The sequence below is a fragment of the Myotis brandtii genome, unplaced genomic scaffold (assembly GCF_000412655.1).
Source record: "Myotis brandtii unplaced genomic scaffold, ASM41265v1 scaffold57, whole genome shotgun sequence".
Classification (NCBI taxonomy): domain Eukaryota; kingdom Metazoa; phylum Chordata; class Mammalia; order Chiroptera; family Vespertilionidae; genus Myotis; species Myotis brandtii.
The window spans coordinates 1278718-1294532 of NW_005370133.1; the positions used below are offsets into that span (position 1 = coordinate 1278718).

The 15815-nt window shown below is 57.2% G+C and overlaps 1 protein-coding gene across 1 annotated transcript in view; it reads right to left on the reverse strand.

Moving 5' to 3' along the window:
• The window catches only part of SSBP3 (single stranded DNA binding protein 3), a gene marked incomplete at its 5' end in the record, with an annotated part of 149277 nt that overhangs the window by 10884 nt on the left and 122578 nt on the right, over positions 1–15815 (reverse strand). The window contains 4 exons of the mRNA XM_014549751.1: positions 2755–2831; positions 2933–2999; positions 6522–6581; positions 7463–7543. Of these exons, the coding sequence (XP_014405237.1) occupies positions 2755–2831; positions 2933–2999; positions 6522–6581; positions 7463–7543 (285 nt within the window). The remainder of the gene's footprint in view (positions 1–2754; positions 2832–2932; positions 3000–6521; positions 6582–7462; positions 7544–15815) is intronic.

Here is a 15815-nt window from a genome sequence, read left to right on the forward strand (position 1 = left end):
TTTTTTTTTTTTATGTTTTATTGATTTTTTACAGAGAGGGAGAAGGATAGAGAGTTAGAAACATCAATGAGAGAGAAACATCGATCAGCTGCCTCCTGCACACTCCCCACTGGGTATGTGCCCACAACCAAGGTACATGCCCTTGACCGGAATCGAACCTGGGACCCTTCAGTCCGCAGGCCGACGCTCTATCCACTGAGCCAAACCAGGGCTAAAATGTTTATTTCTTAATCCTCACCCAAGGATAGTTTTTCCATTGATTTTTAGAGAGTGGAAGGGCAGGAGGAAGGAGGAGGGGTGGAGAGAAGGAGGGAGGAAGGGAGGGAGGAAAACATAGGTGTGAAAGAGACACATTGATTGGTTGCCTCCCAACAGGGGCCAGGAATAGAACCCACAACACTTCAGTGTGTGGGCAACACTATGACCACTGAGCAACACCAGCCAGAGCCAGCCAGCACTCTTAAAGCCCGCCTCCCACACGCCTGATCGAGCAAACAGTGGAGGCTCCAGGGACATGCAGGGGCCAGGCCCACTGTAGAGATGTCAGGGGGCAGTGAGTAGAGCCACGGACTTGGGGTCAGCACACAGGGGAGGTTAGCACCCGGGCTCAGCCACTTGCTGGCTACTTTGGGCAAACTCCACAATTAACAATAATGCTTACCTGTGCCAGGCCGTGCTATGTACTTTTTATCACTTATCTGTAATCACTCACAACCCCACCACTATTCCCATTCTAAAGATTAAAAAACCTAGGCACAAAAGCGGAGTGACAGTGCCTCTAGCAGCTACGCCAGCAGCAGAGCTGGGACTGGGGTGCCTTGTCCAAAGACTGGAGACAAAGAACGGCCAACCCGACAGGGCCCGTGAGCAGATGACGACATGCTGGCTCTGAAGTGCTGTCAGTCCTCAGCGCTGTGCATGGACTGGATGTGGGCAGCAGAACAAATGCCAAAGCCCCTAATCCTGCCTTAAGCATCACAGAACCTCGGCTCCTGAAGGACCCTTTCTAAGCCCCACGTGCAGCTACGAAATCCCCTCTACAAATCTCGGCCTCATTTGGGCTCCTCCAGAACAGAACAGGAAGCTCACCGCCTGGCCAGGCAGCCGAGAGAGAGAGAGAGAGAGAGAGAGAGAGAGAGAGAGAGAGAGAGATATCTGTCTGTCTTCCAGGGGCCAAAGCTGCTGCGTCCTGTTGCCCTCCCAGCAGGAGAGCAACCTGCACTTGGAGCAAAAGCGGGGAGGGAGGCCTGGGGCGGGCGGAAGCCCAGGACACCGTCGCACAGAGAGAGGAGATGACAAGTAGGGTGCTCACTCCCCAAAGACGCCTCAGGGAGGGTCCGGGCACCACCTGTGGCTCCTGCCCCTGCCCCACCCAACAGCAGCAGGGCTGCTTCCTGGAGGGACCGTGCCCACCAGGTCCTCTCTCCTTGAGAAGCGCGGACCCTGGAGGGCCACTCACACCTCCCCATTTCACAGATGACGAGCTGGAGGACCAAGGAGGCCAGAGACTCGCCCAAGGCCACACGGCAAGTCACAGGGAAAGTGGGGCTAAAGTCAGGTTTGGGGGAAAGAAAGAAAAACACCAGGACAACAGGCTGCTGTTGGAGTGGGCTTGCCTTTTAGGATTAGGGCAAGGCCTCCCTGAGGTGTCCCCACCACCAAGGCAGCACCCCGAGAAGGCAGGGGCTGGCCTGCTGCCAGCACAATGCGGGGAGGGGGCAGGGGGCTTGGGGTGCAGAGACCCCCTTCCCACAAAAGGGAGGTGTGTGTGTGTGTGTGGGGGGGATGCTACTCCAGCCCCAGGGAACCAGAAACCAAACATCTGGGAGGGGCCCAGAGCATCCGAACATCTACAAGCAGGTGGGAAGGAGAAGCAGGCTCCTGGGCGGGGCAGGAAGTGAAGGACCCTCTGCCCTCACTCCAGGGAGCTCCGCCCCTGATCCAAACTTCTGGCTTCTTTCAGGCAGTCTTCCCAAGGGGGAGAGCAGAGCACCTGCCACAGCTCCTGCAGGAGCAGCCACCTTCCCACACTAAGATGGGAGCCAACCGCGAGAAGGCTCTGAAACAGGGATGGCCTGCCAACCCTGCCTGCTGGCCCTGGGGGGCGTCCCGGTGACAGGCTACGGAGCTGCGGCACAGGGAGCGAGCGCTGTGTGGTAACCGTAGAGAGGTAGACAGGGCACTTGAAATCTTCGGCAGGGCCCCAGCTTATAACACAGGCAAAAGCTCTGGGCTGAAGTGAGCTGGGCCTGGGTAGCCTGGCCTCCTCCCACCTGGTGGCACCAGGGGGGACAGAGGCCTCGGGGGCCCACAGAGGAGAAACTGTCTGTCCGTGGTGAACTGGAAACAGAGCTAGGACAGCCGCTCATCTGTCCCGCCTTTGGGTCATGATAAAGCTCAAGTCCTCCCACCCAGGACAGGAGGAGGCTCTGGGATTCCGGGAGGACCACCCACTGCCTGGGTACAGCCCCTCTGCCTTCCCAACCCCTCACACCACAGGCTAGCACACCCCTCCCCGGGAGGGCCAGCCAACCAGGACCCTCCCTGGGGTCCCTCCCCTCTGCCTGCTGAGGGGCTGTTCCTGGCTGTGCGTGGGGCCAGTGAGCCTGGGGCAGAGAGGAGCTGGGGACCTGGCCGACCCTCTGCTCTCATCCCTGCAAGCCGAGCGAGGTGGAAAGGCTGACAGACTGTGGAGGAGGAGAGAAGGCGGGGGCACACAGATGGTCAGGGGAATGGATGGACACAGGCAGTTACCTGTGGGCCAGGACCCATAGGTCCCATGCCTCGGGGAGGGTTCATTCTCTGCATTGATCCTCCCATGTTGGGGTGCCCTGCATGAGAGAGTAGGTGAGCGGTGAGTGGCAGGGCAGGCAGTAGAGGGAGGAGCCCCTCCGACTCCCCACGCCCCAGCGGCCCACCCATCCCTCTCTACCTTGCTGTCGTGTGGGGTCCATGGAATTGGGCAGCAGTGGCTGTGTCCCAGGAACTCCTCCCGGAGGCTGAAAGAGATGAGACAGGAGCTGAGGGCTGCTCCCCAGGCTGGAGGACAGAGGGGGACATGCCTGCTTGCCCCAGCTCCCCACCTGACCAGCTAGGGCCACTCATGTCCTCCCCAAGACCATTCCTGCTGCCTGCCAGCCGGGGGGAGGTCCCCTGGGGGTGGCAGCCAGCCGGGGGCCTTAGCACCCGTGTGGGTCGGGCTTCGTCTCTGGGCGAGGAACCACTGCTCCGCCCTGCTGCTTTGTGGGCCCGTATCCCGCTGCAGCCGGGTCTCGCTCTGGCCACGCTGCCCGCCACCACTCCTCAGCGGCAACAGCCCCTCCCTCTCACTACCAACCCCCTACCCTGTCTCTCCTTCGCCTCATGGAGATGTAACTCATTTTGTCCTTATCTCTAAACTGTGGGGATCCGGAGACCCACCAGCTCAAACCCTGTAACAATGGGAGGAGGTGGCTTTGAGATGGAGGCAGAGGGGAACGAGGCCCAGAGGCCCCAGGAACCTACTGGCAGAGCCAAAAAGACCACCCGGGACTGCTGAGTCCCTCACGTGAAATGCCACCCCCCCACGCCGGGGGTGCAGAGGCCTCGGAAGCGGGGCGAGCAGGGTGCTGTGAGCCTGCTCCCCAGGCCTGATGCAGGGATGTTACTGTTAGGAAGGCGAAGGCCGGGGGCCGTGGCTTTCTTGGCACACCTACTAAAATGATTTACTGGGGCCCAGCTGGCGTGGCTCAGTGGTTGAGCGTTGACCTACGAACCAGGAGGTCACAGTTCGATTCCTGGTCAGGACACATGGTTCAATGCCCGGGTTGCAGGATCGATCCCCAGTAGGGAGCGTGCTGGAGGCAGCCAATCAATGATTCTCTCTCATCATTGATGTTTCTCTCTCTCTCTCCCTTTCCCTTCCTCTCTGAAATCAATAAAAAAATATATTTTAAAAGTAATTTACTTGGGACTCAAGTTATTTCAGCTGCCATTGCAAAAGAGAGAGTGAGCACTGGGGTAAAACTTTACTCTAGAATCCCTGGCCCAAGGACTAGACGCGGGCCCCGTCTTTGAGAGGAAAGGCCTTTGGGAAAGCAGGTCATGCTTTCCCACCTGCAGATGCCAGTGCTTCCGAGGTGGCACCTGTGATGGGGACCCCCACCCCACCCGTTCACTGCCGTGGGAGGGCTGAATGGGACCCTGGTCTGCCTTTGGCCCAACAATGAACTCCAAACCGGTATTGGAACGAGGTGGTGGAAAGGGAAGGGACCAGTCTTCAGTTCAACTTCCAAATGCAGTGTGTATGGTGTATAGGGCGGGGGAGGCTTATGGGATGGCCACAGGCCTGGGGAGCACCTCCCGTTTCTACCTGAGGGGGCGGAGAGAGAAGGAACAGGACACTGGGCGACGACACCCAGTCTCTCTCTCCAGTTGGGGTTCAGGCTGCTCTGACCTCTTGCTTTCTCTCAGCCCTGCGTCCTCTCCAAGTCCCCAAGCTCTGAGTCAGTTGGCTGGTGTGTGTCTGCCCTCTTGGGGGGCTGGGAGATTTCTTGAGCCTGGTTGCCTCTGAGGCTGTTTGATTTGGGGGGGTCCCAGGATGTTGAGGTAGATGGAGCAGCTGTGGGGGTTGGGCAATGTCTGGAGGCAGGTAAGAGGCTGGTTCTTACAAGACTTTGTGGCAAGCCAATGACCCTTAGATTCTTGTCCCTCTACGGGCCCTCTCATCGCCCTAAGCCAGGAGGCCATGTGAGCCTGAGCCAGTCCTGCTGCCTCTGCTGCCTCCACCTGCGCTGGGTGGGGGTAGGCGGGAGGCTTCTGGTGACTGGCAGCCCCAACCGAGTCATTCTCCAAGGAACTCCCAGGGGCAAATCCTCCCCCCCTTGGAGGACAACAGGAAAATCGGTGTCACGTTCTGACGGGGGTGGTGGGAGGTTGGGAAGACCGGCTTGTCACACCAGGTAGGGACAACGACTCATTCTCCATTTGCTCCTGGGTACGTGCTCATGATTGACTGACAAACAGAAACACGTTTCCGCTCGTGTCCCTTCACAGCTGGAGGAAGGGCCACAATTATGACAAGAAAGCGTCCTGGGGCAGAGCCGGTTCAGGCCAGGGGAGCCCCGCACGGGCAGAGGGAGAGTTGCAGCTGGGGCCCGGGTGTGCGATGGCGGAGGAGGCCCACTTGCCGACTGGTTAAAACAAAGGCAGGGGCGGCACTTCCACAGCCACGAGAGCTAAATAACAGGTGAGGTGCGGACAGCACTGGCTCCGGAGCGGGAGCTGGACTGGAGCCCAGCTCACGGGGAGACCATCGGACGTCACTGCCCCACCACCCTGACCTTCTGTGTCCTCATCTGTGAGGTATCCAGGGGGCCCTCCTGCTCAAAAAACCAAGTCTCTAATTCTTCTTTCTACATTCGTCTCCTTCATGTCAAGAGAAAATAGGAAAGAAAAGACTTCTGAAGAAAAAAAAAAGGGGGGGGGGGGGGGGAACCTGAGAGGCAAATTAACTTCAAAACCCGGAGGCTGCTGGTTAGAAGCAGCACTCCGTGGTCCCCGCACACCGGCTCACGCAGGGGCCTTCTTGCGGAGCCTTGAGAAGGAAGTAATCCCACTCAGAGAACACTCAGCTAGCTGGCAACCAAGCTCCCAGCTCCAGAGGCGACAAGGGCTGGAGGCACTGGAGCTGCTGTCAGGTTTTTTAAGGGCTTTTGCAAGGTCAAAGAATTATACATAAAAAATATTTTGGCATAAAAAGAAATTTCCCTTAAGTTTCTTTAAGATTTGGTCTGTCCTCAAAAGAGGATATTCATCTGTCGTCACCAGCTCCACTCCCGCCCCTGGATGGGCTGAACTGGGGCGGGGCCCGGGCCAATTCTCCAGACCACCTAGAACTGCCAGCACAAGGGGCCAGCACGAGGCGCACACCCCAGGCCGAGGAGTCCTCCCCGTAAGCAGACCGCTTTTCTAATTACAGGAACAAACCCTTCCTTGTGAGGAGCTGGGTCTGGGAAGCAGGCAGACATTGCTGAAAACTCCCGAGCGTCCTGCTCTGCTGCCTCCCAGGCTCCTGATCTAAGCATTCCTACGGGCCATTTCTCCCCTTAATAGCAGGATTCCATTTACCAGCCTTGGCAATTCGCTAAAGCTTCCAGGAAAAAATGCACATTGTCAATTAACTTCATTAAGGAGGAAGACCTTTTTCCAAGAAGGGGCTGGGAGGGAGAGGGGGGTGTTACCACCTTCCCTGGCAGAGCTGAAACCCTGTGTTCCCACCCCAGCGCCTGCTGCTGTGCCCTCCAAGCTCCAGCACTGCTGCCCGAGCTGCCCAAGAGGAGCAGGCAAAATGCTGGCCGGGGCTGCACCAGGGCACGGAGTGGACACAGGGCCCTCCCGGGGACCCGCTTGCAAAGTTACCTTGTTAAAACCTGTCCCCCCACCTCCCAATCCTTTCCTCACATGTTGATGGGAGTCAAAGTCCAACTGGGGTCAAGGGAGGCCGAGTGAGGGGAGAGAGAGAACATGAAGAGGTACCGTACCTGGTTTCCCATTCTGATCGGGGGCCTGGGGCCGCCTGCGTATCGCGGTGACATAAAAGGCTGCAATTACAGGGAATCAGTTCAATGACAGCCTGCGCTCCCGCACAGTGACAAACAACAAATGCGCTCCACTCCACAAAGTCCAGTTTGGTTACAACTAGCCATCTTTTAAATTCTCTTTCTCCCAGTGGCCTCTTCCCTCTGGGCAAAACTTCCTTTGGATAGAGGGAGCGGTAGGTGCCACCACACATGGGACCCTGCCTCCGCCTCCGTTCACGGAGATCGACTCTGGGTGACGGGGCAGCAGCTGGGACTTGGCACAGGACGCGGACGAACAGTGACATCGATGTGGGCAAGGGAGGGAAACCTCTGCTCTTGGGAAGGGCACACCAAAGAATCAGGAAAGGAGCCTAGACATACGCTCTTCGGGGTGTGCAAAGCTGGACGCGCGCACACACATACGGAGACCACTGACAGAGGGGTGGGAGGGGGAGCGAGGGCTGAGGGGACGCACAATGAGAAGGTTGAGGGGACAGCGGCTCCCTAACTCAGTGCAGGGAATGAGCAGGAAAGCTCTCAGCAGCGAGTGCACAAAGAAAAGGCTCGGATGCAGCTTCGATTACAAACGAATGGTTAACCAACTCAAAAACCAAACCAAAAGTGAGAGAGGAAAAAACAAAAACGCAAAGGCCGCTGACAAGGTCACAGAAATGGCTTTCTCTTCTTTAGGTTTCATATCCAGGCGGGTGTGATGTCCAAGGAATGAAAACTCTCTTTAGAAAATAATATATATATATATTTTTCCAAAACGCTTCATTTGTCAATCAAGACTCGAAGGCAATGGCAAGAGCACGTTGTGATTTTTGTTTTTCCTCTGCTGGCTCTGTCCTCCTGGTGCCCCGTGCCCCCCGCCGGCCGGGCGGGCGAGCCCAGCGCGTTACCTGACTGTGGGGTCCCATCATGCTGCTGGGATTGTGGGGTGGAGGCTGTGCGTGCGGCGAGGGCTGTGACCCCGGAGGACCCTGTGAGGCCAGACAGTAGAGGCAGGTTATAGATCACAGCACATGGAGAAGCGCAAGAGAAGCTTAAAAGAACAAAAATTAAACCAAAACAAAGGGTGGGCGGCGGGCGTGCGGGTGGCGGGCTCTGGTTGGCGGGGAGGTGCGAGCTGCTGCCTGGGTCGCCAGCTCCTTGGTGGGAAACGGCGGCGAGCGGGAGGGAGAGAAGCTGATCAACACCTGCCTAGGGACTGACAGGAGGGAAGAATCCAGTCAAGCAAGCTCCTTTCTCAAAGCACAGGAGCAGGGCCAGGCACCGACTGGTGTTGGAGTGGAGTTTGCCATGTTAAATACGTTGGTGGTCGTGGGCGCGGCGAGCACAGTGCGCACAGAAAGTGACCCCGTCTGCCAGGCCTGTGAGAGACCTTGCCCTCAAGGAGCGTCCAGTCTGGGAGGACAGAGGCAGGTCACGGGGACCTAGAGGCCCGGCTACTGATGCTGAAGGAAAACAGACAGAAGGAGCGGGGTGGAGCCCAGACTGAACAATGGGGAAACGAGAGGAAGAGATGGCTGCGGAGCACCCACTTGGGGCTGGGCACTCATTTACCTTCACTGGAAAGTGGCCCCGTGAGGTGGAGTTTCTCATTTCTATTTTACCGATGGGGAAACTGTGTCTCAAGAGATGCAGGGACTTGGCCACCAACACACAGCTGGTAAATGGCAGAGCCAGGACGAGAAGCCGGGTGGGTCCAAGGCCCACCCCCACCCCTGCAGCCCCGAGCTGGGCGGGCATGTGCAGAATAGGGAGACAGGGCTGCAGGCCCCTGCCTGCTGGGTGGGCGGGTGCGGGGGCTGGGCTTTCCACTCCAGCGGGGGTGAGCCATCCACGGTTCCAGGCTGACCCCCAAAGCCCTCGGCAATGCTGGCCTCGACACCTCCCAGGAGAAACAGGCAGATGAATTCACTGAAACCATGGGGTTGGTCCAACTGTGGGCTGCAACCCATTAGTGGGTGGCGAAATCAATTTAGTGGGTTGCAACCATTGTTTCTTTAAAAAGCTGGGAACGGAATAAGAATATAGAATAAAAGATATTGGAGAGCTTTGTGTGTTCGAAGGCAAATATTTCATTAACTTCTATTTCATTTGTAAATATGTGTGTATGTACTGGGTCACCACATCAAATGTATTTCCTACTGCAAGTCACAGTCAAAGAGCATGAAAAGCCCGCCTTCCGGCCCACTTGGGGCCCTCGGAGCCGGACGCCGGTGCTGAGGAGCCAGCCCTTCCCTCCCCGTTCACTCTTATCCACCCATGGCTGCTGTTGCCCTTGGAAGTTGCCTTTGAGAAAAATTTAAAACATGCATGGGAATGGGTGTGGTTACATGAAAAGAGACGGGGAGAAAGAATCTCGGAGAGACACGCTTTTCTCCCTCGTCTTCTCGCTCAGAGCCAGGCTGCCCAGCCTCTCACCTGCCCGAGCTGGTGGGTGTGGAGATCCAGAGAAGAGGCGAGCAGAGAAAGATGGAGGGGGCCAGGCAGGAACTCCGCCCGGGTGCCACTAAGGACAGGCCTGGATTTTCGTGCCCAAGCCAAGGGCTGCTCACTTCTGGAAAGCTCCGCGGAGCAGATGTTCCCCTACCTGCCATGCTACTAATTTCAACAAGTGTGTGTCTTTCTAGCGGCTGCCAGCAACGGCATGGTTTGTTACCATGAGCAATTTTCTTAATTAACAGACATTAATTAGCCATTTAGCAATTTTGCAAGCATTTGTTTAGCGGCTTTCCTAAACATGAATACCACTGTGATAATGGCACTGATTAGAGGGTCCCCTAATTAACAGTACAGGGAAGGAAAATTGAAATCACATAAATTAAAAAGGAAGGGGAAGTTAATGAAGGCGGGACATATTTGCACCTGCAAGTCTTTTGTACCATAAAACTTGGGTGCAATGTAAACAAATAAGATAATTTGAAGCCAACCCCTGAAAAAGGAAAAAGAAAACGAACAGGAGGCGGGTTCAAGGGTGAGGTCCAGTTGCCAAGAGGGGGCAAAAAGGCCTTTTGTGGGTTCCTCAGCTCTTGGCAAGAAGGGAGCGCCTCCCCCCTCTAACCCTTCATCGCCCCCCTGGAGACAGCCAGTCTTCCTCGGAGCGGCCTGGCTTTGACCAGGTCCCTCGCACCTGGGCGCCCGTTAGCCGGGCGAGCTTAGTAGTGGCGGACTCCACGACTGATGACAGAAAACATAAATAAAGCGCCCAAAAGTGCCTAACTCCAACGGGGGCCTCCATATAGATGGCAGTGCTTACGAAGGGTCAGTACTTGAACCTGAGTCTAGAGGGCTCAACTGTCTCTTGGATGCCCCAAGGTTCGCAGGCGGCTCTGTGTCTCCCTCGGGGGTCCCTGAGTGTGAGTGGACGTGACACGGGTCTGCCTCCACACAAGTCTGCTCCGGACAGAGGCCTGGTGAGTAGTGAGGCCCAGCCCCGCCTGTGGGGAGCAATGGGGAGTGGGCGAAGTCTGGGGAGGAGCAGCAGCTCAGAAGTCTCCCCTCTGATGGGAGGTGGGGTTCAGAACACCGAGGACAAGGGAACCTGGCCCGACCAGCCGGTCATCCAAAGAGAAAACCCACCATGATCTCCACATAGATCTCCACATAGGTCACCTCCCTGGGGGGAAGCTCCTCTGCACCCCGGTCAGCACGGCCAGGCTCTGCTTCTCTCCTCCCAGCACGGCCCCCGCACCACGGGGCTCTGTGCGCTAGACAGCTCCTCCCATTTACAGCGGGTCGCCCACACCACCCAGAGCTCTGTCCTCGGCCTCTGCCACCTCCACTCACCTGAAGCTGTCCCCTCACCACACCTGTGCCAGGGCTCTGTCCCTCAGACGGCACAGCAGAGGGAGGGACCCGGCACCCTGGCACATTCTCAGGAGCAGAGAGCAGGGCCCCATGTTGGGGAAATGCTGCAATAAGAAGTGGTCTCCCCCCGGCCTACACACACTCTCAACAAGAGACCAAAGTAGATTTATAGTCTTTCAACTTGCTACCCACTCAGGCAAAAAGGCTAGGTACGAGGCAGACAAAGGATCTCGGTGGAGGATTCTACCTTTGTAGGGATGGAGGCTTCTCTCTTCCCCCAAATCTGAACACATTCAGCAGGCGGGACAGGAGGGAGGTGGAAGGGGAGAGGAGGGGGACTTGAAGCTGACAATACTGATGATTTCCCCCAAAATGGACATCTCCCCGGTGGGGCCCCCTGGCTTCTACTTACTGAAAACTTGAACCAAAATAAGTGTGTTTGGAAGCCTGTTGGCCAGGGCTCACCTGAGTCCCGCTCCATTTAGACCGCCTCCTCCGTGGACCTCGGGGCTTTCTGCCTCAGGGGCTGCCTCCTCAACGCCCCTGGCTAGGCACAGGGGAGGTGGAGGTGGGCGGACATCCAAGGGGCATAGAATACGAGGCTCGACCAGGGTTGGGGTCCTTACTAGAAGCTCAGAGAGAACCACACCTGACTGGCAGCCCGTTTCCTGCTGGCTGAGATGTCCTGCCACCAACGCCCTTCCTTCACTAACCAGGAGGAAGAGAGGCCCAGCCCAGCGGTGGGACACCCCAGGCCACTGGGGACAGCTGGTGGCACAGCCACATCTCCTGACTCCAGCCCAGGGCTCTCTTCATGACCTCATACCCCCACTCATTGGAGATGAGGGAACGGGGTTTCAATCTGGACTCTGCCACCGACTGGACTTCTGTTCTCTTGTCAGTGAAATGGGTACAATTATAGTAACAGGAACGGATCCACACGTCCCAGGGGGCGAACGTGGCCTCGGCCTGCATCCGCTCATGAATCCTTCGCCCCTCGAGGAAGGGCTCTCCATCGCTCCACTTTACAGCCCGGGAGCTGAGGCCTAGAAAGGGCAGCCACGTGCCCAGGGCTGCATGACTATTAGATGGTAGAGCTAGATCCCAGTCTGCTGCTGGAGCCCCGGGATCTTAGCGGGTCCACCATCCTACAAGCCGTGAGCAGCAGAGAAAGGACTACTGGGCGTTGAAGGACTGTGGGGGCACTAGTCACTCACCACATACATCTCACGGCTCCGAAAGCTCCCAGGCCAGTGGGGAGGATGAGGACATAGTGACAAACAAGCTCAAGACAAGGTGACACATAAGCTGTGGCCACAGACGCAGGCCACAGGGCTGGATGAGAACAGCTGGTCAGAGCTCCTGCGTAATAAAGCCCCCTCACTGGGGGGGGTGGGGGAGACTCTAGAAATCCCTCTACTGAGTCTGGGAAAAGGAAGCAGGAGCTGTGCCCACTTCCTGCCCGGGCCCTCACCCTGCCCCAGACCTGTTAATGGACTTGCCATTCTGTCTCAGACGTTCCCAAGATCTCTGACCGGAGATACATCATTCCCACATTTCCTTTCAATTCTTTTTCCTGTAATTTCAACACTGGGTAGTGTTACATCCAGCAGCTTCTGAGAGTCATTAGGAGGGGCCCAGGGAGGCTCTGGGTGGGTGTGACCGAGGCAAACGCAGGGCCGTTTCACTAAAACCCCGGAGCCAGGACACAGGTAAGGGAAAGAGCCTTTGCCCAGCACTGGCTGGCGGGGAGCGAGCATACCCCAGCACAAGGGTCCAAGGCCTGGAAAAGCACCCAGAACTCTCAGCAGCACCCCCTGTGCCTCCCAGCCACGTCTTGGCTAAGTCCCTGGTTCCACCTGAAGCCATCCATCCTCAAGACGGGCTTGTGGCTTCACAGCTACACAGCCCTGGCGTCCAAGCCCAGCTCCTCAGGGCACACTGTGAGTCTACTGGGGGACATTCCACAAGTATCGCAGGGTCGCCAGGGCCAGGGCACAGTGACAGCGGTAGGCACAGAGAAGGTCCCCAGTCTTCCATAGTCCCCAGGCCTCATGCTACAGGAGCCACTCACTGCCCGTTTCCAGGGAGGGCGGGAGCTGGACTTGCTCAAAGCCCATCGTCCACCTGCGCTAAAGCCTGGATGCTTCCCACCCAGGTGCTCTGCTGATAGCGGCGTCCGCTTCAGTCATTCTGCCTCATCTGTGGGTACCTCGTGGCTGCTCAAGGGCAGGACACTGCCTTGTACCCCACGTGAACACCCAGGGCAGGGCCCCAACAGGGCAGCAAGGCTTGGCCAGCAGGCAGACCCCCACAGCCACAGGTACCTCTAACATTTTTGTGTTCAGGAAGCAGAAAAAGTTGTTACCAACAGGGTGGCCAAGTTGGTCCCCTGAGCTAGACTCTGGGGTGAGGGAGGACAGCTCCTTAAAATGAAAAATTAGATGAAAAAAAACACACAAAAAAACCACCCCACACTGATTTTTATTTTGAAGGAGAAAATAAAAGCTATGTGCTACGTTTAATATTTCCGAAACTCACTGCTCCTTCACCAAATGTCACCCCCTCTCCCCGCAGCAGCCTTCACCTGCCCAGACATCGTGGGATCGCAGAACTGAGGCTCATCTCCAGGCTTTCGGGTGCCGAGGCAAGCCCGGAAGAGAGGGCGGACGAGGACAGGCTGTGGCTCGTGGTGAGCACTGGCCTGGAGAGCCCCAGCCCCAGGGTGGGGATCCTGTCTTGTCACCTGGGCCTCAGCGTCACCTCTGTAAGACGGGCAGGGAGTCCAGGTGACACTCTCCGCAGGAAAGCCACGAGAGGACTGGCACCCAGGCAGAAGGCCGCTTCATTACCATTTTAGCCACGTGTGCCTCTCATCTTTGCAGAAGGCCTTCGGGGAATGGGGATTGAAGTTTTAGGTTGCTAAAAGACGAAACACCCCACACACCCCTAGCCCTCCCGACTCCTGGGCACACTGGCGACTGGTCTGGGAAGGCTGGGGCGCGGGGCGGGGGCGTAGTTTATCAACTGGCAGCGGGAGACGGACGAATTGCACTACTGGTGGCCTCTATGATCTGCCTGTTGGGCGTGTCACTTTAATTGAGTGAATATAAAATTACAATTATACACATGGTAAAAGTAAAAGGCATGTGACAGACAATGCAATTTGCTCCTTGGACGTGAATGGTGACAGAAAATGCTAGCTACCCATTCTGGGGAGAGGGCCGAGGTGTGCCTGAGTGCTGCTGACACCCCAAACCTCGCTCTGCTCCACCCATGGCCTCCCTGGAACGGGAGGCTGACCACCTGGGGGGAGGGAAGCAGAGCTTTAAATTCTCCCTCCCTTTAACACACAGCTCGCCGAGGAAAAGCTACTTCCTCACTTGGACCCACGGGAACACCTCAGCAGTGGCTTGGACAGCTGCCTTCCTGGCCTCTTCTATCTGTTCCCTCCGGGGACAAGTCTTTTCTGTGTGTCGGGGGGGGGGGGGGGGGGGGGGGGGGGGGGTTCAGGCCAGACCTAAAGCTGAGATTACCTACTTGAGGGCAGAGGGAGCTTGAGCCATATTCACACCCACCCAACGCAAGCCTGACACAGGCACAGTGGGCCCTCAGGGGGCCGGGCTGGGCCACACCCACTGGGAAGCAACCACCTGAGGAGGGGGCTCCTGGTTGCCTAGGAGGTGAGCCCACAACAGTCATGACCCTCTATGGACACTGGACCAGTTTTGTCAGGGAGAAGTCTGGCAAGGGGTGGTGGCCCACCTCCCTGGGATGGTGGGAAGTCACCCATGAGAGGGAGCAGGACTGTGCACAATGTCTACGCCCCTGGGGTTACCTCTGTGCAACATCCAGAATCCTCCAGGCACTGAGGTGGTCTGAGCAAAGATTACCCAGAGGCCCTGTTTCCCCCGAGCACAGACCCCATGACCCTTTCCCCGTGCCTGTCTGAGGAGCCGGGACGGACTGGGCCGCCAGCGAGGGCCAGAGTCCCGCACACCTGAATCCCTTCCCGGGACAGGCCCCCGGACACCCGCAGGAGGCGCAAACGTTTTGCTCAAGAGGTCTGAGGCGTGCTGTGCCAGTGACAAAGACACAATCAGCAGGCAATGGTTTTCGAAACAAAGGGAGGAAGCACAGCAAATGAAAGCACAGGTAGCGTCCAGATCTAAGTTCTCTCCACACACGCTCCTTGCCTCCCCCCACCTTGTGCACAGGTGGAGAGTTGGATCCCAGAGACATGGACTCACTACCCCAGGTCCAGGCTCGGTTCCCTGCGCCACACGGCACACCCACCCAGAGTGGAGGCAGGGGTCGGCCGCAGCAGGAGGACCCCACGAGCACACCACGTGTGGAGCTAGCGTAGGAGCTGGCAAACTGTGGTGCTGGGCCAAATCTGGCCTGCCAGCTGTTTTTGTAAATAAAGTTTTATTGAAACACAGCCACTCACTCAGGTACATAACGGCTGGTTTCAGGACATAAAGGCAGAGTTGAGAAGTTTCAACAGAGACCAGATGGCGCACAAAGCCTAAAATATTTACTATCGGGCCCTTCACAGAAAAAGCTGTCTTACCAAAAACCTGGCATTTACTTCTTTAATGAAGGGACACCACTGACAGGAAGAGCACTCGATGGAGGGGAACGAGCTGCCCCACTGATGGGCGGCTGGCCCAGGCTAGAGGCCGCCCACGAACACCAGCCCCCGGGAGGGAGACTGCTGACCTGCCTTTTATTCCCACCACGTTCCCAAACTCCTAGCTGGTGAAGCCCACGGAGCTGGCGAGCTGGCCCGTCCAGGAGCCCTTGGAGATCCCAGCACCCGGCCTGGAGCCTGCACTTCACAGAGGCTGTGGCCCGTCCATGCTCTCACCAAGTCTTCCCCCACTAGTTTGGACTCGGAGAGAGACGGCTTTCCAGAAGACAAGTCCACAAGCCCCCGGCGGCCTGGCCCAGGGCTCCCTTCACCCCAAGGCCTTCGCTTGGAAGAAGGAGCCTGTGGGGGAAAGGTCAGCTGGGAGCTAACTGAGGCAGAAACAGGACCTGGACCCGGAGCCCACCGTGGTCTCCTGCTGTGTCCCCAGCTCCTAGGACAGAGCCCCCGTTAGCACCCAGCCAGGCACCAGAATGCTCCCGACCCCCAGTGCAGCCCCCTGGCCCTGGGCCCCCTGCAGAGCAGTTTCCTTTTGGGGTGGCGTGATCTCATTCAGGGGGTCCATCCTGATCCACATGATGCCAAGGCGTGTTATTACAGGACTCCTCCGGAATTTTTGTCCTCAAACCTCTTTTGCTACAAGAGCTGAGGAATTTGACCTTTTTTTTTTTTTTTTTTTTTTAAAAAGGAGAAAAACCTCAGCATGATTCGCAGAGAAGAAAGGTGGGGACAGAAACAAAAGAGGGTCTACCCCCTTAGCCAACTATGAAGAGGCAAAACCTAAACAC